Source organism: Gigantopelta aegis, chromosome 5, assembly GCF_016097555.1.
Source record: "Gigantopelta aegis isolate Gae_Host chromosome 5, Gae_host_genome, whole genome shotgun sequence".
Taxonomy (NCBI): Eukaryota; Metazoa; Mollusca; class Gastropoda; order Neomphalida; family Peltospiridae; genus Gigantopelta; species Gigantopelta aegis.
This window is the reverse complement of record NC_054703.1, coordinates 36,738,201-36,762,602: the sequence shown is the minus strand read 5'-3', so window position 1 is coordinate 36,762,602 and position 24,402 is coordinate 36,738,201. Positions and strand designations below refer to the sequence as shown.

Here is a 24,402-nt window from a genome sequence, read left to right as displayed (position 1 = left end):
TCATCGGCGGGGATCGATCTCAGAGTTACCGCGCATCAAGCGAGTGCTTTACCACTGGGCTACGTCCCGCCCCTTTTTGAGTATGTGTATTACAGAATAGAGTCACTAGTGTTATAAGGGTAGTGTTCACTTTTAGAGATGAAATCATATTACCTGGACATTTGACCTTTGTGTCACAGGGTTCTGGCAAGTTACGTGTGTTTTCTGTTGCACAGTCTTTGCCGCCATTTTGTGGAGCTGGGTTAGTGCACGTTCGTATCTGATATCTTCTCCGAGATCCCACACCGCACGTGACACTACAGTCACCCAGTCGATCTAGCTTCCACGCGGTCCAGGCTCCGTTAACTGGAATGAGAAATGATCTCATTGTATTACTTGTTTCATCTTTTTCTATGAGGCCGAGATAAAAACTGTTTTTGGTAAACATACACAAAATGTGATAATAAAGAGATGAATGGCGAAGCCTTTGTATAATGTCCCTTTCAGTATGAAACTACTAGACATGGCTGTGTCACCCGGCGTCTGCCGTCTAATCATTGGACATAGCAAGTCACATACTCAAGACACTCGGTGTATGTGGCTTACATCTCGCCATTAAGTTTAGCGGTGTACTCGATCTTACCTCGTCATTAAGATTAGCTGTTTACTCGATCTTAGCTCGCCATTAATTTTAGCGGTTTACTCGATCTTAGCTCGCCATTAAGTTCAGCGGTTTACTCGATCGTAGCTCGCCATTAAGCTTAGCGGTGATTTTAGCTCGCCATTAAGCTTAGCGGTGTACTCGATCTTAGCTCGCCATTAAGCTTAGCGGTGTACTCGGTCTTAGCTCGCCATTAAGCTTAGCGGTGTATTCAGTCTTAGCACGCCATTAAGATTAGCGGTGTACTCGGTCTTAGCTCGCCATTAAGCTTAGCGGTGTACTCGGTCTTAGCTCGTCATTAAGCTTAGCGGTGTACTCTGTCTTAGCTCGCCATTAAGCTTAGTGGTGTACTCGATCTTAGCTCGCCATTAATATTAGTGGTGTACTCGATCTTAACTCGCCATTAAGCTTAGCGGTGCGCTCAATCTTGGCTCGCCATTAAGCTTAGCGGTGCACCCAATCTTGGCTCGCCATTAAGCTTAGCGTGCAATGAATATTGGCTCGCCATTAAACTGAGCGGTGCACTAAATTCTGGCTGGCCATTAAGATTAGTGGTGCACTAAATCTTCCCCTGCGTGTGCTGTAACCTCACCGTGGTGCAGGGGTGTAACATTGTCTTTGAGAATGGCCAATACAGCACAAAATTGAAGTTTTGAGTAAAATTCAGCATCTGTAAAATTCTGTGATATTTGTGTTTTTGCACAGTTCTTTACACTGTTTTTGTTTAAGTCTTGAATTTTTATATTGATGTTGATCATCACTTTATTTATTTGCATTACCATAGTTTGACACCCAATAGCCGATGTATTTTTCGTGCTGGGGTGTCGTTAAACATTCATTCATTCACTAAATCTTGGCTCGCCATTAAGCTTAGCGGTGCAATCAGTATTGGCTGGAGTCAGTAATTTTAAGGAGTGCTCTCAACTGAGAAGTACTGTGTAAAAAAGCAACATAAGTCAACCACGAAATGTTTCAGTCAGCCATCCTCACATCAGAGTACCGCCCCATGTTGCTGTTATACAAGAGACACCATACCACTTGTACAGTTATCTGTTAGTACTACATTATAACAAGTAATTTCAAACCAATGGCTTTTTTAAATACTACAGAGGTCAAACTACTTGTAATCACCAAAGAAAGATTTTAAAAAGCATGTCAGAATTGTGTAGTATTTTTTTTTTTATGAGGAACTATTTTCTAAACCGGACTATATTAAGCTGTTACAGTAAGTAACGACACAGCAAATGGTGGTGTGTTGCCTCGCCGAGGTTGTTAAGGTGCATGTCTTGTAGGGAGGAGATGGGTTGCACGTCGTCAGTAAAACATATAGAGATAGTCGATGAGCCACAGCTGGAATGCTTAGGTTTGATTACGAAATCGAGGGACTAAAAGCCACTGTGATTTTCAGTTAGCCAGATCTCTGAACTGTACGAAAATATGTGATGGCCATTTCAGAAGCCCAGCTAAATACGAAATAAAAATGGCGGCCATTTTTCTAATACAGTATGTGTGGAAGGTGTGGTGCTCTGCGGAAATGGATATTCGGCGTAGGCGGACCAAACTGAATACGATATAACAATATGAGGCCTCTGAACATTGTGGGAACATTAAATTCGTTCGCGTGTTGCTCGCGCATGTTCGTTGTCGGACGCGCATACAATTTAGGATATTAGCTACATGGTTATAACAGGCTACTAGTCAGAGGGATTGAGCAAATAGAAATAAAAAATGTACACGGGACGATATACTTTGGTGTCATACATTTTCTGAACTGGGAATATGTCTTCTTTATGAAAAGTAATGGTACTGACGTCCAGGTCAAAGGTCGTGGTATGTGTTATTATGTCTGTGGGATGGTGCATATAAAAGATCCCTTGCTGCTAATAGAAAAGTGGCGACAGCGGTTTTCTCCCTCAATATCTGCGTGGTCCTTAATCATATGTTCGACTCCATATAACCGTAAATAAAAACATTTGAGTGCGTCGTTAAATAACACATTTCCTTTCTTCCTTGATACTGACGTCAACTATCTTACCTTTGTATGCTACAGATCAAATTGTGTTCCCTCTATCCAGTGCCATTAAATGAAATTTCAGTTCTAACGTATGATTCGGTGACTGGAGTTAATATAAATTTTGGTAAATAAGAACACAAATACATTTGGTACCAAAATGTTCTACACAAGTAGCTAAACCGAAGATTAAAAAATGCAAGTTAATTTGGTGAACTAATCCCATTTCCAGTAAAATATCTGAATTATTAAACATTATAGATCACTTGAATGTTTGTTTCATACTGTAATATACTGCTATGAATGTCGTGTATTTGAAAGATGAACTATCTTTACCTAGACATTTGACTCGTGTGTCACAAGACTGTTGAGATTCGTCTGTTTCCTGATCCACAGTGTTTGCCACCATTTTGTGGAGTTGGGTTGGTGCACGTTCGTATCTGATATCTTCTGCGAGATCCCACACCGCACGTGACACTTCAGTCATCCAGTCGATCTAGATTCGGTGTCGGTGGGTCCATTGGGCTATTTCTCTTTACAGCTAGTGTTCAACAACGGGTATAGCAAAGGCCGTGGTATGTATTATCCTGTCTGTGGGATGTTGACTATAAAATATCCTTTGCTGCTAATCGGAAATAGTAGCCCATTACGTGGCAGCAGCGGGTTTCCTCTCTCGTTATTTGTGTGGTCCTTAACCATAACCCTGATGCTGTATAACCGTATTTAAACTGATTTCAGTGCGTTATTAAATAAACCATTCCTTCCTTTCTTTTGTATCATTATATTAATGTGTATTTGACATCATTTAGACGTAATCCTTTTCAGTATGAAAAAGTTTGTTTTGTTTAACGACATCACTAGAGCACATTGATATATTCATTATTGGCTATTGGATGTCAAACATTTAGTAATTTTGACATATAGTCTCAGAGAGGAAACCCGCTACAGCTTTCCATTAGTAGCAAGGGATATTTTATATGCACCATCACATAGACAGGATAGCACATACCACAGCCTTTGATGTACCAGTCGTGGTGCACTTATTGGAGCAAGAAATAGCCCAATGGGCCCACCGGTCGGGATCGATCCCAGACTGACCGCGCTTTACCACTGGGCTACGTCCCGCCCCTTTTTCAGTCTGTGTATAACAGACTAGAGTTACTAGTGTTATAAGGGCAGTGTTCACTTTTAGAGATGAAATCATATTACCTGGACATTTGACCTGTGTGTCACAGGGTTCAGGCAAGTTACGTTTGTTCTCTGTTCCACAGCCTTTGCCGCCATTTTGTGGAGCTGGGTTGGTGCACGTTCGTATCTGATATCGTCTCCGAGATCCCACACCGCACGTGACACTACAGTCTCCCAGCTGATCATAACCCCAACTGCTCCAGCCCCCCTTAACTGAAACGAGGAATGATCTCAGCAAGGTTAGTAGCAATTTAAAGATTAGACACTCAGTAGAGGCATGGGAATAGAGGGAACATTTGACTGTCGATTAGAAATATTTATTACCTCCACAAAATCACAAGCTGTTAACGTTAACGTTGCGGATACTCCATTACATCTTAAAAGAGGTACTCCATCATTGCACATCGCCAACACTATGAAATCCAAAACTTGGACATTTTATCAGCAATGAAAGCTTTCCCACCCCCTTTTCGATAATGAAAATTTAAAATATCAACTCATAATTATATAGAGTGTATATAATGTAATAGGTTCGTTAAAACGCTATTACTCTATGAGGCGGAACGTAGCCAAGTGGTGAAGCACTCGGCTGATGCCCTTTCGATCTAGGGTCTATCCCATAGGTGGGACCATTGGGATATTTCTTGTTGCAGCCAGTGCATATAAAAGACCCCTTGCTACTAATGGGAAAATGTAGCAGGTTTCCTCAAAGACTACCAGGCACCCATTTCCAAATGTTTGACTTTCAATAATCAGAAAGAAAGAAAGAAATGTTTTATTTAACGACGCACTCAACACATTTTATTTACGGTTATATGGCGTCAGACATATGATTAAGGACCACACAGATTTTGAGAGGAAACCCGCTGTCGCCACTACATGGGCAGCAAGGGATATTTTATTTGCGCTTCCCACAGGCAGGATAGCACAAACCATAGCCTTTGTTGAACCAGTTATGGATCACTGGTCGGTGCAAGTGGTTTACACATACCCATTGAGCCTTGCGGAACACTCACTCACGGTTTGGAGTGGGTATCTGGATTAAAAATCCCATGCCTCGACTGGGATCCGAACCCAGTACCTACCAGCCGGTAGACCGATGGCCTGCCACGACGCCACCGAGGCCGGTTTCAATAATCATTTCTGGTTGCCAGCCATCGATATTCACCTGGACATTTGACTCGTGTGTCACAAGTCTCTATTGAGCTACGTCTGTTCTCTGTTCCACAGTTTTTGCCGCCATTTTGTGGAGCTGGGTTGGTGCACGTTCGTATCTGATATCTTCTCCGAGATCCCACACCGCACGTGACACTACAGTCACCCAGTTGATCTAGCTTCCACGCGGTCCAGGCTCCGTTAACTGGAATGAGAAATGATCTCATTGTATTACTTTTTTCATCTTGTTCTATGAGGCAGAGATAAAAACTGTTTTTGGTAAACATACACAAAATGTGATAATAAAGAGATGAATGGCGAAGCCTTTGTATAATGTCCCTTTCAGTATGAAACTACTAGATATGGCCCTGTCACCCGGCGCCTGCCGTCTAATCATTGGTCATATCGAGTCACATACTCAAGACACTCGGTGTATGTGGCTTACACCAAGCCATTAAGTTTAGCGGTGTACTCGATCTTGGCTCGCCATTACGTTTAGCGGTGTACTCGATCATAGCTCGCCATTAAGATTAGCGGTGTACTCGATCTTAGCTCGTCATTAAGATTAGTGGTGCACTAAATCTTGGCTCGCCATTAAGATTAGCGATGCACCCGATCTTAGCTCGCCATTAAACTTAGCGGTGCACTTGATCTTAGCTTGCCATTAAAGTTAGCGGTGTACTCGATCTTAGCTTGCCATCAAGTTTAGCTGTGCGCTCGATCTTGGCTCGCCATTAAAGTTAGCGGTGCGCTCGATCTTGGCTCGCCATTAAAGTTATCAGTGCGCTCGGTCTTGGCTCGCCATTAAGCTTAGCGGTGCACCCAATTTTGGCTCGCCATTAAGCTTAGCGGCACTGAATATTGGCACGCCATTAAATTGAGCGGTGCACTCAATCTTGGCTCGCCATTAAGATTAGTGGTGCACTAAATCTAGGTGTAATACGTATTAAAATTGTTATTCTCGTTTTAAGGTTCCACACCACCGTTAATTACTCCATGCGGTTCAATACAATTCTTATGTCAGAATATATTCTGTGAAAAATCCAACACTATCGAGATGGTCATGTGACTACTAATTTTAACGAGTGCTTTCAACTGACAAGTACTGTGTAAAAAAACCAACATAAGTAGACCACGAAATGTTTCAGTCAACCATCCTCATATCAGAGTACCGCCCCGTGTTGCTGTTATACAAGTGACACCATACCACTTGTACAGTTGTTGTCAGTTAGTACTACATTATAACAAGTAACTTCAAACCAATGGAGGTTTTTTTAAGTACTACAGCGGTCAACCTACTTGTTGAAAAAAAACATGTCAGAATTGTGTAGTATTTTTTTATGAGGAACTATTTTCTAAACCGGACTATATTAAGCTGCTACACAAGTAACGACACGACAAATGGTGGTGTGTTGCCTCGCTGAGGTTGTTAAGGTGCATGTCTTGTAGGGAGGAGATGGGTTGCACGTCGTCAATAAAACATCTAGAGAGAGTCGATGAGCCACAGCTTGAATGCTTAGGTTTCATTACCAAATCGAGGGACTAAAATCACTGTGATTTTCAGTTAGCCTGATGTTTGAACTATATGAAAATATGTGATGGCCATTTCAGAAGCCCACCTAAATACGAAAAAATGGCGTCCATGTTTCAAAGACAATATGTGTGGAAGGTGTGGTGCTCTGCGGAAATGGATATTCGGCGTAGGCGGACCAAACTGAATACGATATAACAATATGAGGCCTCTGAACATTGTGGGAACATTAAATTCGTTCGCGTGTTGCTCGCGCATGTTCGTTGTCGGACGCGCATACAATTTAGGATATTAGCTACATGGTTATAACAGGCTACTAGTCAGAGGGATTGAGCAAATAGAAATAAAAAATGTACACGGGACGATATACTTTGGTGTCATACATTTTCTGAACTGGGAATATGTCTTCTTTATGAAAAGTAATGGTACTGACGTCCAGGTCAAAGGTCGTGGTATGTGTTATTATGTCTGTGGGATGGTGCATATAAAAGATCCCTTGCTGCTAATAGAAAAGTGGCGACAGCGGTTTTCTCCCTCAATATCTGCGTGGTCCTTAATCATATGTTCGACTCCATATAACCGTAAATAAAAACATTTGAGTGCGTCGTTAAATAACACATTTCCTTTCTTCCTTGATACTGACGTCAACTATCTTACCTTTGTATGCTACAGATCAAATTGTGTTCCCTCTATCCAGTGCCATTAAATGAAATTTCAGTTCTAACGTATGATTCGGTGACTGGAGTTAATATAAATTTTGGTAAATAAGAACACAAATACATTTGGTACCAAAATGTTCTACACAAGTAGCTAAACCGAAGATTAAAAAATGCAAGTTAATTTGGTGAACTAATCCCATTTCCAGTAAAATATCTGAATTATTAAACATTATAGATCACTTGAATGTTTGTTTCATACTGTAATATACTGCTATGAATGTCGTGTATTTGAAAGATGAACTATCTTTACCTAGACATTTGACTCGTGTGTCACAAGACTGTTGAGATTCGTCTGTTTCCTGATCCACAGTGTTTGCCACCATTTTGTGGAGTTGGGTTGGTGCACGTTCGTATCTGATATCTTCTGCGAGATCCCACACCGCACGTGACACTTCAGTCATCCAGTCGATCTAGATTCGGTGTCGGTGGGTCCATTGGGCTATTTCTCTTTACAGCTAGTGTTCAACAACGGGTATAGCAAAGGCCGTGGTATGTATTATCCTGTCTGTGGGATGTTGACTATAAAATATCCTTTGCTGCTAATCGGAAATAGTAGCCCATTACGTGGCAGCAGCGGGTTTCCTCTCTCGTTATTTGTGTGGTCCTTAACCATAACCCTGATGCTGTATAACCGTATTTAAACTGATTTCAGTGCGTTATTAAATAAACCATTCCTTCCTTTCTTTTGTATCATTATATTAATGTGTATTTGACATCATTTAGACGTAATCCTTTTCAGTATGAAAAAGTTTGTTTTGTTTAACGACATCACTAGAGCACATTGATATATTCATTATTGGCTATTGGATGTCAAACATTTAGTAATTTTGACATATAGTCTCAGAGAGGAAACCCGCTACAGCTTTCCATTAGTAGCAAGGGATATTTTATATGCACCATCACATAGACAGGATAGCACATACCACAGCCTTTGATGTACCAGTCGTGGTGCACTTATTGGAGCAAGAAATAGCCCAATGGGCCCACCGGTCGGGATCGATCCCAGACTGACCGCGCTTTACCACTGGGCTACGTCCCGCCCCTTTTTCAGTCTGTGTATAACAGACTAGAGTTACTAGTGTTATAAGGGCAGTGTTCACTTTTAGAGATGAAATCATATTACCTGGACATTTGACCTGTGTGTCACAGGGTTCAGGCAAGTTACGTTTGTTCTCTGTTCCACAGCCTTTGCCGCCATTTTGTGGAGCTGGGTTGGTGCACGTTCGTATCTGATATCGTCTCCGAGATCCCACACCGCACGTGACACTACAGTCTCCCAGCTGATCATAACCCCAACTGCTCCAGCCCCCCTTAACTGAAACGAGGAATGATCTCAGCAAGGTTAGTAGCAATTTAAAGATTAGACACTCAGTAGAGGCATGGGAATAGAGGGAACATTTGACTGTCGATTAGAAATATTTATTACCTCCACAAAATCACAAGCTGTTAACGTTAACGTTGCGGATACTCCATTACATCTTAAAAGAGGTACTCCATCATTGCACATCGCCAACACTATGAAATCCAAAACTTGGACATTTTATCAGCAATGAAAGCTTTCCCACCCCCTTTTCGATAATGAAAATTTAAAATATCAACTCATAATTATATAGAGTGTATATAATGTAATAGGTTCGTTAAAACGCTATTACTCTATGAGGCGGAACGTAGCCAAGTGGTGAAGCACTCGGCTGATGCCCTTTCGATCTAGGGTCTATCCCATAGGTGGGACCATTGGGATATTTCTTGTTGCAGCCAGTGCATATAAAAGACCCCTTGCTACTAATGGGAAAATGTAGCAGGTTTCCTCAAAGACTACCAGGCACCCATTTCCAAATGTTTGACTTTCAATAATCAGAAAGAAAGAAAGAAATGTTTTATTTAACGACGCACTCAACACATTTTATTTACGGTTATATGGCGTCAGACATATGATTAAGGACCACACAGATTTTGAGAGGAAACCCGCTGTCGCCACTACATGGGCAGCAAGGGATATTTTATTTGCGCTTCCCACAGGCAGGATAGCACAAACCATAGCCTTTGTTGAACCAGTTATGGATCACTGGTCGGTGCAAGTGGTTTACACATACCCATTGAGCCTTGCGGAACACTCACTCACGGTTTGGAGTGGGTATCTGGATTAAAAATCCCATGCCTCGACTGGGATCCGAACCCAGTACCTACCAGCCGGTAGACCGATGGCCTGCCACGACGCCACCGAGGCCGGTTTCAATAATCATTTCTGGTTGCCAGCCATCGATATTCACCTGGACATTTGACTCGTGTGTCACAAGTCTCTATTGAGCTACGTCTGTTCTCTGTTCCACAGTTTTTGCCGCCATTTTGTGGAGCTGGGTTGGTGCACGTTCGTATCTGATATCTTCTCCGAGATCCCACACCGCACGTGACACTACAGTCACCCAGTTGATCTAGCTTCCACGCGGTCCAGGCTCCGTTAACTGGAATGAGAAATGATCTCATTGTATTACTTTTTTCATCTTGTTCTATGAGGCAGAGATAAAAACTGTTTTTGGTAAACATACACAAAATGTGATAATAAAGAGATGAATGGCGAAGCCTTTGTATAATGTCCCTTTCAGTATGAAACTACTAGATATGGCCCTGTCACCCGGCGCCTGCCGTCTAATCATTGGTCATATCGAGTCACATACTCAAGACACTCGGTGTATGTGGCTTACACCAAGCCATTAAGTTTAGCGGTGTACTCGATCTTGGCTCGCCATTACGTTTAGCGGTGTACTCGATCATAGCTCGCCATTAAGATTAGCGGTGTACTCGATCTTAGCTCGTCATTAAGATTAGTGGTGCACTAAATCTTGGCTCGCCATTAAGATTAGCGATGCACCCGATCTTAGCTCGCCATTAAACTTAGCGGTGCACTTGATCTTAGCTTGCCATTAAAGTTAGCGGTGTACTCGATCTTAGCTTGCCATCAAGTTTAGCTGTGCGCTCGATCTTGGCTCGCCATTAAAGTTAGCGGTGCGCTCGATCTTGGCTCGCCATTAAAGTTATCAGTGCGCTCGGTCTTGGCTCGCCATTAAGCTTAGCGGTGCACCCAATTTTGGCTCGCCATTAAGCTTAGCGGCACTGAATATTGGCACGCCATTAAATTGAGCGGTGCACTCAATCTTGGCTCGCCATTAAGATTAGTGGTGCACTAAATCTAGGTGTAATACGTATTAAAATTGTTATTCTCGTTTTAAGGTTCCACACCACCGTTAATTACTCCATGCGGTTCAATACAATTCTTATGTCAGAATATATTCTGTGAAAAATCCAACACTATCGAGATGGTCATGTGACTACTAATTTTAACGAGTGCTTTCAACTGACAAGTACTGTGTAAAAAAACCAACATAAGTAGACCACGAAATGTTTCAGTCAACCATCCTCATATCAGAGTACCGCCCCGTGTTGCTGTTATACAAGTGACACCATACCACTTGTACAGTTGTTGTCAGTTAGTACTACATTATAACAAGTAACTTCAAACCAATGGAGGTTTTTTTAAGTACTACAGCGGTCAACCTACTTGTTGAAAAAAAACATGTCAGAATTGTGTAGTATTTTTTTATGAGGAACTATTTTCTAAACCGGACTATATTAAGCTGCTACACAAGTAACGACACGACAAATGGTGGTGTGTTGCCTCGCTGAGGTTGTTAAGGTGCATGTCTTGTAGGGAGGAGATGGGTTGCACGTCGTCAATAAAACATCTAGAGAGAGTCGATGAGCCACAGCTTGAATGCTTAGGTTTCATTACCAAATCGAGGGACTAAAATCACTGTGATTTTCAGTTAGCCTGATGTTTGAACTATATGAAAATATGTGATGGCCATTTCAGAAGCCCACCTAAATACGAAAAAATGGCGTCCATGTTTCAAAGACAATATGTGTGGAAGGTGTGGTGTTCTGCGGAAATAGATATTTGGCATAGTCGGACCAAACTGAATACAATATAGCATTGCGAGAACATTAAATTCGTTCACGTGTTGCTCGCGCATTTTCATTGTTGGACGTACATAAAATTTTGGATATTAGTTACATGGTTATAACAGGCTACTAGTCAGAGGGATTGAGCAAATAGAAACAAAAAGCGTACACGGAACGATATACTTTGGTGTCATATATTTTCTGAACTGGGAACATGTTTTCTTTATGAAAAGTAATGGTACTGACGTCTAGGTCAGAAGTTGTGGTATGTGTTATCCTGTCTGTGGGATGGTGCATATAATAGATCCCTTGCTGCTAATCGAAAAGTGGCGACAACAGGTTTTCTCCTTCAATTTCTGTGTGGTCCTTAAAACCATATGTTCGACGCCATATAACGGTAAATAAAATGTGTTCAGTGCGTCGTTAAATAACGCATTTCCTTTCTCCCTTGATACTTGACGTCAACTATCTTGCCTTTATATGCTACAGATCAAAATTGTGGTCCCTCTATCCAGTGCAACTGATTGAAATTTTCGGTGACTGGAGTTAATATAATGTTTTACAAATACGAAAATACTTTTGGTACCAAAATGTTCTACAAAAGTAGCTAAACAGAAGATTACAAAATGCATGTTAATTTGGTGAAATAATCCCATTTTGGGAAAAGAAATGACTCATTTACTAATGCAGTCAAATATCTGAATTATTAAACATTATAGATCACTTGAATGTTTGTTTCATACTATAATATACTGCCATGAATGACGTGTATTTGAAAGATGAACTATCTTTACCTGAACATTTGACTCCTGTGTCACAAGACTCTGTTAAGCTTCGTCTGTTTCCTGTTCCACAGTTTGTGCCGCCATTTCGTGGAGCTGGGTTGGTGCACGTTCGTATCTCATATCGTGTCCGATATCCCACACCGCACCTGCCACTGCAGACACCCAGTCGATCTAACTTCCAACTGCTCCAACCTCCGTTAATAACTGAAACTAGAAACGAACTACCTGATAACCGAGGCTGTTAAGAAGATCGTGTACACCATTTGAGTCTTGTGGTTTTCTGTCAATCTATGGCGGGATGTAATTGAGAATGAATAAATGAATGAATCTTTAACGACAACTCAGCACGACTGAGTGGTAGAATGCTAGACTGAGGTGAGAAAAGTCGATCACTGTATATTCACTTGTAGAAACCCGACAGCACGCCGTTTTAATAATATTCCCGTTAAATATATAGTTGTTGACGAGTGTCTTCTTGTAGTTTATGGACGAGATGTAGCCCAGTGGTAAAGTGTTCGCTTGCTGCGCGCGGTCGGTATAGGAACGATCCCTTTCGGTGGGCCATTTGGGCTATTTCTCGCTCCAGCCAGTGAACCACGACTGGTATATCAAAGGCCGTGGTATGTGTTATCCTGTTTGTGGGATGGTGCATATAAACAAATCCCTTGCTTCTAATCGAAAATAGTAGCCCATAAAATGGCGACAGCGGGCTTCCTCTCAATATCTGTATGATCCTTAACCATATGTCTGACGCAATATAACCGTAAATAAAATGTGTTGAGTGATTCGTTAAATAAGACATTTCCGTCCTTCCTTCCCTGCAGTGTGTGTATTGGTAATTACCGTTTGAACGATTTGTTATCAGGAAAGTCGAAAACGATCGATGTAAAGGTATTTAATGTCTAACGTACGATTGTTGCTGTATTATAGTGGGAATCTTTGACTACCGTTTGGTAAGCACAGAATGCGCAGTTTTTATATACATATGCATTAATCTCTGACGGTAATGAGGTCGTATACGCATCAGAAACCTTAATTTGCTACATCAGCTGGTTGCCCAGAGGCCAGCTCAGTAGAATGAACACATCATACACTGAAAGGTCCTTTGGTGAAAATTGCCAACACTGAAGTAGACAGACACACAGATTTGGCCAAAACAGCTGCTTCTCAAAATGCAGTTCCAAATCTTATTACTTGATTGTCTTGGTATTATGTCATGTTTTGGAAATCTTGTTCCATAGTCCATGAGCCAAATTTGGCCAATTGGTACCACCTGAGGGGGGGGGGGGGGGGGGGGGGACGAATGCTCATATTGATTCTTGTCAAGGACTACATCCCTAGGAATGGAAACTTTATGATAACATTGCAGGACTAACAGCTTGCTGTGTGTATCCACCCATTTTGTGACCCTACCCCCATTTCCACGACAGTTATATTTTTTATAGAATTGCTTAGAGGTGACTAGTTTAAAAGCATTGTGAAATATTAGTTAGGGCATTTAGGAATGCAGAACTTGGAGGATGAGGAGGTAATGGATTGTTGAATTCAGATATGTTACCAATATTGGCATCCTTTGAGGATTAGGGTCTCATATAACACTTTTTTCTGTAACGTTACAAAATATAATTCAGTTTTATTTTTTCAGTAACAAATTAACATAAAGTTTAGGCTCAGCACCTCAAATATTCTTTTTGAAGGACGTTATTGCAGCAGAAGCTTGTTTTGACATCTAGTTAATAGTTACATGCTATATATGAAGGTTTTTTAAAGTGTTTTTGTGTAACAAACCTTTTAATAACCCTACCCCCTTCCCCAAAAGCAGTATTTCAAAGGAAGTGTTAACAGGATAACTAAATAAAAACATCATATAATATTTATTAAAATATACATGGCAATCCTAAAGGTAGACAAAGTTGATGGGATATAAATCTGAGAAATAGAAGCAATAGTGGCATCATTTAAAGGTTAGGGTCTCACATAACACTTTTTGTTTGATTATTAGGAAATGCAATGTTCGCCATTTTGCAACTGTAATTCCAGTTGAAGTTTAGGTTTACACTTTTTCAGGGCTTTAATGTACCTGAATGTTTGTTGGACTACCAAGCATTATATTAATACAAATTTTATTATTTTCTAATATAAACCCATTAAAGGTTATTTAGATATTCCATATATAAAGCATTTGTTAAGCTATTTGCTGATGAAGTTATTAACATGAGCATGGCTTTAAAAAAAAAAAATGTTAATATAAATGTTATTATTTTCTAATATAAACCCATTAAAGGTTCCTGTCAACTTAAAATGTACTTTGATCACATATTTATTGTTACAAGCTGGTGATAATAAGTATTATTGTTTAAAATCATATTGCTGTACAAAAAAAGTCGAAAGAATAAATCACTTGGAAATGCATACATTGCCTTGATAGATTAAAAATACCATGATAAAGATGGATGCATAGTTTGCAGATATCAAATTTCTGTAGTACATTTCCATCAGTGTCTTCAACCTGGTTGTCAAAATCTTCAATTATGAATATTATACCAGTCTATATAGATGCTGTATACTATAGTAGTCTTCTTCTGTTTTTATCGCCCAGCCTGTATCAACGGCACTTGGTGTCACTGAGTCATACTCTGCATTACAATCTGGTTGGTTGAATGTTGCGTAAATACTATGTTTTATCAAACAATCCCTACGTAGTTACGCTTGGTGTATTTTGAGGTTGATTGCATGTTGTGTATATTTCATCAAACAATCCCTGCATAGTTACACTTTCAATTCTGCCCCTCTTTGCACAGAACAGAAACATACTCTGGCAGGCTCTAATCGAGAATTGAAAAAGTAGGAGAAGTGAATTTCTCCCTTTCAAGAAGAAAGGGACGAAGTGTGATACAAATAGACGAAGTGAACATTTATTGGTACATTTGGTTATGTTTCGGAAAGGTTTCAAATTAGACAGACAGTTCTGATTCCTGGGTACACTGGCAGTGTAACCCCTAGTGTATACAACTCTACACACATTTTGATAGTCAATACAGATTCAACGATACTTGCACCAGTTTCAGTATTACATTTGTGAGAGCAATGGAACTCCAGGGATCTCTTAGAATGCCAAGCACAAAATATAGTTTCTGTCTACTGAGCTAAAGGCAACTTACTTGTATCCTTCAATTGCAGTATGAGCTGCATGCAATAGCAAGCATCAGCCAACTTGAAAACACCGGATGGCACATAACCTTGGATATTGATTTAATATTTGTTATCAAAACACTTTCCCTTGGAGTGTGTGTGTGTACACTGCCTTCGTTCATTCTTTGACTAGGAGATTATTTAAATTGCTGATATTTGTAACCTGATTCTTAATAAAAGTCCCATGATATATACCAGCCACAATATTAACATGCTTTACCGCTAAACACTTAACATAATCACTGTTTACTACCTGGACTAAGTCAAGACCATCAACAATAGTTACAACGTTTCTGTTAGACTATCTGCTCATTTCATTTGCAACGAGGCCCATTATAGAGGTACCAAAGAAAGTTAAAGGATATCTGAAAATTATGCCTTGTGCCAGCTCAGTGATGCACACAAACAGTGATTGGTTTTCAATTAATGTTTTGTCAGAAATGGCAAATGTTTCATCTTTTCGTGTTCTGATTTTGTCATGAGATTTATTGTTACATATAGTCATTCACCCTTGAAACTAGACTGCATAGCATTGTTCTTCATCAAGTCAAAGGCAGTAAGTATCCACTGAAACTGTCTATGCAGTACAGATGTTCTCAACAAATACATTTAATCAGCATTGAACGAGGCTTACTACCAGTACTTATAGTCATAATCCCTTTAAACGTTTGGAATCACTAACTTAATGGCCCTAAAGTGCAATTCCCACATGAGATGCTCGTAGAACGCTAAGCAATGCATCTATGTAACTGTGAGACATCAAAAACGTTCAAAACTCTTCATTTCTGTGTGACAGACATTTGAATACATATCTTTAGAGATTGTTTAACTCTCCTAAAACTTGGCAAACTACAAGGCTGCCACATTTCATTTGGTACAAATCTTTAACCATGCTGGGTTTTTTCTTTGGTTGGTTTTGCCCAAAGAGTAAACTGACCAAGCTAGTCTCATAATACTTTTAGAGCTTCATGATATACTTGAACATGATTGTACATCTTTACTTCAAGTACTACGTGTACAGCAATCATATACCCGTATATCTATGTACAAGCCTTGAAATCACCTCTCTAAGCCACTGCAACCAAATAGGTTCAACTCGGGCTACACCTACATCACACTATCCCGTCATATTCGTTTAGACCAAACCACTCAAATTAAGTGCACAATTTTCAAAAAGAACTAAAATGTGCGCATTTACTTTTGGCTTTAATTTTTTATCGAAACAGTGCAACTTCCGCACCACCAAACACCTCGCACACTCCCGACCCTGGTTCGGACTGCCCGTGCTCCCTTGCACTCGCCACTGTGTGCGATCTCACCTTCTCCCTCCCCAAAACCTTTCCTTTCTTGGTCGAAATAGCTGGCAGCCGTTAGAATCTAACCAGACAGACGTGCGCTATAAAAACTTGTTCTGAATGTGCATATAAAACCAATTGGCACTGACATAGACATAGTCATTGAAGATCGTGTTCAAGATATTGTTATTCTTTTATTTTAATTTTCATATATTAAATTAACAGGAGAGGGTGTCTATTATTAACTGGCCCCTTTAACGCTTACATTTAGGGCCAAAGGTTTATTCCAATTCACTTCTTTTTTTTTAACTTGTGTATGTGTGTATATTGGTGCGCGTGTGTCTGCATGAGTACGTGTGTGTGTGTGTGTGTGTGTGTGTGTGTGTGTGTGTGTGTGTGTAACAAATAACAACACCACGTATACCATCAAGTTTAACTTTGTGTGAAAAAAGAAACGTATAACTTACCTTGTGGTTCTCTACCTGCAATTAATAAAATAACACTATCAATATTTAACAACGACACTAACGTTATTGACTGTGTTATATTCTGTAGTACTCTAACAGATATTGAAGACACATCTGTAAATGACCTATGTTCGACTACATGGTCCATAAGCCAGGACCCAAAATTTTGCCAATTGGTACCACCTAGGGGGACGAATGCTCATAGAGATGTTTGTCAAGGCCTGCATCCCAAGGGATGGAAAATTTATGACAGCATTGCAGGACTCACAGCTTTCTGTGTGTATCCACTCGTTTTGTGACCCTACCCCCATTTCCACGACAGTTATATTTTTACAGATTTGCTAAAGGGTAACTATATTAAAATCATTGTAAAATATTTATCAGGGCATTTAGGAAGACAAAACCTGGCGGATTGGGAGTTAATGGATGGGAGAATTCAGACATGTTACAAATATTGAAATCCTTTGGGGATTAGGGTCTCATATAACACTTTTTCTGTAACGTTACAAAATACAATTCACACAGTTTTATTTTTCAGCCGAAATTTAACATAAAGTTTAGGCACAGCATCTCAAATATTCTTTTTGAAGGATCTTATTGCAGCAGAAGCTTGTTTTGATATATAGTTAAAATTTACATCCTATATATAAAGTTTTCTTGGAAGCGGTTTTGTGTAACGATCCTTTTGATAACCCTACACCTTTCCTCAAAAGCTGTATTTCAAAGGGACTGTTAACAGGATAACTAAAGAAAAACACCATATAATATTTATTAAGATATGCACGGCAAACCTAAATGTAGACGAATTAATGGGATATAATTCTGAAAATTGAAGCAACAGTGACATCATAAAAAGGTTAGGGTCTCACATAACACTTTTTGTTTAATGTTAGGTAATGCAATTTTTGCTATTTTACAACAGTAATTTCAGTTGAAGTTTAGGGCTTTAATATACCTGAATGTTTCTTGGACTCCCAAGCATTATATTAATACAACTTTTATTATTTTCTAATATAAACCCATTAAAGGTTCCTGTTAACTTAAAATGTTCTTTAATCACATATTTTCTGTTACATGCAGGTGATAATAAGATTGTTTAAAACCATATTGTTGTACAAGACTGAGTCGAAACAATAAATCAGTTGGAAATGCATACATTGCCTTGATAGACTAAAAATGTCATGATAAAGATGGATGCATATTTTGCAGATATAAAAATTTATGTGCTACATTTTCATCACTGTCTTCAACGTGGTTGTCAAAATCTTCAATTATCAACATTATACCAGTCTATATAGATGCTATATACAGTCTTCTTCGGTTTCTATTTTCCAGGCTAACGGCACTTGGTGTTACTGGGTCATATTCTACATTGCAATCTGGTTGATTGTATGTTGTGTATGTTTTATCAAACAATCCCTACATAGTTAAACTTTCGAGTCTGCCCTTCTTTGCACAGAACAAAAATATATCCTGGCAGGATATTGAAAGTGGTATGAGAAGTGAATTTCTCCATTTGAAGAAGAAAGGGAAGAATTGTGATAAAATTCAGGGTGTTCAATTGGAAGATGGGTTGTGTGCTTAATACGTTGGCGTGTATGTCCTATAATACAGCTTGTCAAAGCAGAGCACCATGGAATCACTAACTTAATAGCTCTAAGTGCAATTTCCACATGAGATGCTCGTAGAAGGCTAAGCAATGTATCTATGTAATGTGAGGCATCAAAAATGCTGAACAAAATTCATTTCTGTGGAACAGACATTTGAATAAATCTTTCCAGAGATTGTTTAATTAAGCTAAAACTTGGCAAACTGTTAGGCTGTCAAATTTTCAGTCTTTAACCATGCTAGGTCTTTCCTTTGGTTGGCTTTTTGCCCAAATAGTAAACTGACCAGGCTGGTCTCATAAGACTTTTAGAGCTTCATAATATACTTGTACATGGTTATACATCTTAACTTTCAAGGACTCAACTAATTACGTCTTCAGCAATCATATACCCCTATAACTATGTACAAGCCTTGAAATCACCATCATATGATACCTATAGCATTAAGAATGATTCCGTTCTTAAGATAATAATGACGTAGCTGTCGTTATGCCGTTGCAAACTATTTGATTCATCAGTACGGCAATGGTTTATAAAGGTAGTTTTATTCCGAGATGCTTTGGTTCTGGTTCACAATTTGAAATACAGTCGTCGGCTCGGAACAAGATGTATTGATAGTAGGCAGGTATCTTTGAGATGGTTCATATTGAAATCTCTGGTACTCATACCAAATTCAGTCCGACTTTGGATTTTCCATTTATCTGTGTGTGTCTGTCGTGCTAGCCTCCAAATGAGGTTATTTGTTTTCAAGCAACTTTAGCTAAATGTTTGAGGTTTTGTTTTATCATTAGTACGATCCATTACCAGTGACTCTGGTCCAACACATGCACCAGGAACATAACATTTCAAACATTTGCTCCACCAGTGAGAGCCACCTCCAGTCTATCAATGTTGTCCCAAGATATATTCGTCTCTATTGGGCTGAATGGTGGTTGAAAAATATTGCAGTGCTAACTTGTGGTAGCCTCTCGTTTTAGGAGACATAAAGCTCTATCATTTGTCTTCAGCAGGGAATATGACACACCATGTCATATTATTTTCAATGTCTGTATTAGTTCAACATAATTATGAAGATAGTAATGCATTAATATTAAATTTTAGGAAACGTGTACAGCTGAATCACTTACCAGTGTATTAATGCAATTAACAAATAGGTAAACGTGAATATAATAAAAATGTGTTGTTTTAATCTTTTAAGTTGTGGATTCAACAGTATGCCTATATGTGTGTGGTCATGTTATGATATGTTAGTATCTTCCATGGACTCTGTACAAAGATATAATTTTGAACAATAATACCTTTGTAGACATGGATATATTACAACTATAACAATAAATACATGATCAATGTGGGGTTTAAATCAATAATGTAGACTTTTAATCGGTTTTAGTCTGAGAGATCATTTTAATGACATCTCATCAACATATAACGTCAAATTCACTTTACATGCAGGACCTAAATAGTATTTATACCGACCTCGGTGGCGTAGTGGTTAAGCCATCGGACTACAGGCTGGTAGGTACTGGGTTCGGATCCCAGTTGAGGCATGGGATTTTTAATCCAGATACCGACTCCAAACCCTGAGTGAGTGCTCTGCAAGGCTCAATGGGTAGGTGTAAACCACTTGCACCGACCAGTGGTTGATAACTGGTTGAACAGAGGCCATGGTTTGTGCTATCCTGCCTGTGGAAATCGCAAATAAAAGATTCCTTGCTGCCTATCGTAAAAGAGCAGCCTATGTGGCGACAGCGGGTTTCCTCTAAAAACAACAGTGTCAGAATGACCATATGTTTGACGTCCAATAGCCGATAATACGATAAAAAAATATATCTGCACTAGCGGCTTCGTTAAATAAAACAAACTTTACTATAAATAGTATTTAGCAGCCTAATATAGATTTGTGTGCAATAAATTCCCTGAAACAGAACAAGTTCAAGTGAAATTATTGTTGAGAAATGGTGAAAATTGCACTACGTAATGTAAAAATAAAAGTGTTATTTGAAACCCTAACCAACTAGGGATCACACGATTGCTTCTATTTCTGCAATTCATGTTCCACTAACTTGCTCTTCTCTTATTTTAGCCTTGACCGTCCTGATAAATATTTTATGATGTGTTCTATTTAGTGACTGTTAACAATTTCATTTGAAATATTGCTGTTGAGGAAATAGGGGTAGGGATATAAAATGTGTAATTACACAGCAAATCCTGCATCAAAACTTTATTTATATGATGTAAATAATAAGTGGATGTCCTAATGGGCTTCTATTATAATTAGAACATTTAAAGAGAATATTTGAGGTGCTGAGCCTAAACGTTATGTTAAATTTCTACTGAAAAATAAACTGTGAATTTTTGTATGTTGTGACGTTACAGAGAACGTGTTATATGAGACCCTAATCCTCAAAGGATTTCAATATTAGTAATATATCTGAATTGTCCAATTCATTATCTCCCAAACTTTGTTTTCCTAAATGCCCTGAAAAATATTTTATCCAACTTTTAATATGGTCATCCTTCAGCATGTCTGTGAAAATATAACTGTTGAGGAAATAGGGGTAGGGTTATAAAATGTGTAATTACAAAACTTTATTTTTAGGATGCAAATAATAACTAGATGTCCAAATGAGCTTCTGTTGTAATTAGAACGTTTAAAGAGAATATTTGAGGTGCTGAGCCTAAACTTTATGTTAAATTTCGACTGAAAAATAAAACTGTGTGAATTGTATTTTGTAATGCTACATAAACGTGTTATATTAGACCCTAATCCTCGAAGGATTTCAATATTGGTAATATATCTGAATTATTCAATCCATTATCTCTCAATCCTCCAAATTTTATATTCTTAAATACCCTGACAAATATTTTTCAATGCTTTTAATATAGTCACCCTTTAGCAATTCTGTAAAAATATAACTGTCGTGGGAATGGGGGTAAGGTCACAAAATGGGTAGATACACACAGAAAGCTGTGAGTCCTGCATTGGTATCATAAATTTTCCATTCCTAGGGATGTAGACCTTGACAAAAATCACTATGTGCATTCGTCCCCCCAAATGGTACCGGCCGACCCCTCTGGCTCATGGACCACTAGTCAGTGCACCATGACTGGCATACCAAAGGCCGTGGTATGTACCACCCTGTCTGTGGGATGGTGCATATAAAAGATCCCTTGCTGCTAATTGAAAATAGCAACCCATGGATTGGCGACAGTGGGTTTACCCTCTCAATATCTGGGTGGTCCTTAACCATATGTCTGACGCTATATAACCGTAAATAAAATGTGCTGAGTGCGTCATTAAATAAAACATTTCTTTCTTTCTTTCTTTCCTTCTTCCTTCTATTTTAGAAAGTGCAGTACCATTGATCAGCTTTTATGCAATGGTTCTGGTGATGGGAAAGAAGAGCCAGGAATGCATGATGTGTGGGACATTTTCCACAAACGACAGACAGATGCTTAAGAAATCAGACAAACGAAGGCATGTAGCAAATTGTATTCCCTTTGAAAATAGGACGAATACTAGTAGTTAGTATTCTTTCAGGTTCCGACTTTAGGATGCTTCATTTCCAATGTTGAGTTATAGTTAAGAAAATACACGGTGATTTTATGAGGATGGATTGACAGTGTAAATTAACAGTGGAAAGTGTCGCCATGCAATAATTGTCCACAACAATGTTCCTGTTGCCGGTACGTGTGGATTACTGGCTTCTAAAACAAGGCGGGGATGGGGGAGATATGTCGAGAAGTGAAGAGTCATGGCTCCCTTTTTTGTTGATTCTAGAGAAGGATATTCGAGTGTTAACATGTTTTTAATTCATGTTGTTAGCTGTTACTGTCACATATTTCGTATTATGTGTTACTGTCACACATTTCGTATTATGTGCTACTGTCACACATTTCGTATTATGTGTTACCGTCACACATTTCGTATTGTGTGCTACTGTCAAACATTTCGTATTATATGCTACTTTCACACATTTCGTATTATGTGCGACTGTCAAACATTTCGTATTATGTGCTACTGTCACACATTTCGTATTATGTGCTACTGTCACACACTTCGTATTATGTGCTACTGTCACACACTTCGTATTATGTGTTACTGTCACACATTTCGTATTATGTGCTACTGTCACACACTTCGTATTATGTGCTACTGTCACATATTTCGTATTATGTGTTACTGTCACACACTTCGTATTATGTGCTACTGTCACACACTTCGTATTATGTGCTACTGTCACACATTTCGTATTATGTGCTACTGTCACACACTTCGTATTATGTGTTACTGTCACACACTTCGTATTATGTGTTACTGTCACACATTTCGTATTATATGTTACTGTCACACATTTCCTATTATGTGTTACTGTCACACATTTCGTGTTATGTCGCACATTTCGTATTATGTGCTACTGTTACACATTTCGTATTATATGTTACTGTCACACATTTCGTATTATGTGTTACTGTCACACATTTCGTATTATGTGTTACTGTCACACATTTCGTATTATGTGTTACTGTCACACATTTTGTGTTATATGCTACTGTCACACATTTGGTATTATGTGCTACTGTCACACATGTCGTATTATGTGTTACTGTCACACACTTTGATTGACTCTTACTTGGACAGGCACCTTCGTGGCATCTGACTGTACGTATCTGGCTGTTACCGTCACATATATATTCCCATCTCGTTATTCCTTGTCCACAAGTGACACTGCATTCATGGTAAATGACGTTCCCTCCACCTCGACAATAAGGCTCTGAAACAAGATTGAACACTGTGCAGGACATTGTGCACAACCAACTACTGGCGTAGCCAGGATTTTATATTGGGGGAGGCAACCCACACTATTTAAAAAAAATGAATGCAGTAACAAAAAAGTTTGATTGGGGGCAGCGGCCCCCTGGTCCTCCCCCCCCCCCCCTCTCTAAGCCACTGCAACCAAGTAGGTTCAACTCGGGCTACACCTACATCACACTATCCCGCCATATTCGTTTACACCAAACCACTCAAATTAAGTGCACAATTTTCAAAAAGAACTATAATTTCTTGTGGAAAGAGTGCAACGTCTGCACCACCAAACACTTCGTACACTCCCGACCCTGGTTCGTACTGCCCGTGCTCCCTTGCACTCGACAGTGTGTGTGATCTCACCTTCTCCGTCCCCAAAACCTGGTCGAAATAGCTGGCAGCCGTTAGAATCTAAGCAGACAGACGTGCGCTATAACAACTTGTTGTGAATGTGCATATAAGACCAATTGGCACTGACATAGACATAGACATTAAAGATCGTGTTCAAGATATTGTTATTCTCTTTTTTTTAATTTTGCTATATTAAATTAACAGGAGAGGGCGTCTAGAATTAACTGGCCCCTTTAACGTTTACATTTAGGGCCAAAGGTTTATTCCAATTCACTTTTTTTAGACTTAGTGGATTTATGTGTCTTTTGGTGTATGTGTGTATATTGGTGCGCGTGTGTGTAACAAATAACAGCACCACGTATACCATGAAGTTTAACTTTGTGTGAAAAAAAGAAACGTATAACTTACCTGATGGTAACATACCTGCAATTAATAAAATAACAGTATCAATATTTAACAACGACACTAACGTTATTGACTGTGTTATATTCTGTAGTACTCTAACAGATATTGAAGACACATCTGTAAATGACCTATGTTTGACTACATGGTCCATAAGCCAGGACCCAACATTTGGCCAATTCGTACCACCTACATCCCATTACAGGACTCACAGTTTTCTATGTGTATCCACCCGTTTTGTGACCCTACCCCCATTTCCACGACAGTTATATTTTTACAGATTTGCTAAAGGCTG

At 39.2% G+C, this 24,402-nt stretch overlaps 1 protein-coding gene across 1 annotated transcript in view; it reads right to left on the bottom strand.

The window, feature by feature from the left end:
• The window catches only part of LOC121373714 (coadhesin-like), a 42,049-nt gene that overhangs the window by 13,068 nt on the left and 4,579 nt on the right, over window positions 1–24,402 (bottom strand). Inside the window, exons 2-10 of the mRNA XM_041500453.1 lie at window positions 24,114–24,128; window positions 23,182–23,322; window positions 16,941–16,955; window positions 11,996–12,196; window positions 9,515–9,706; window positions 8,368–8,559; window positions 5,008–5,199; window positions 3,861–4,052; window positions 154–345 (exon numbers count right to left, since the gene is read on the bottom strand). Coding sequence (XP_041356387.1) covers window positions 154–345; window positions 3,861–4,052; window positions 5,008–5,199; window positions 8,368–8,559; window positions 9,515–9,706; window positions 11,996–12,196; window positions 16,941–16,955; window positions 23,182–23,322; window positions 24,114–24,128 — 1,332 coding nt within the window. The remainder of the gene's footprint in view (window positions 1–153; window positions 346–3,860; window positions 4,053–5,007; window positions 5,200–8,367; window positions 8,560–9,514; window positions 9,707–11,995; window positions 12,197–16,940; window positions 16,956–23,181; window positions 23,323–24,113; window positions 24,129–24,402) is intronic.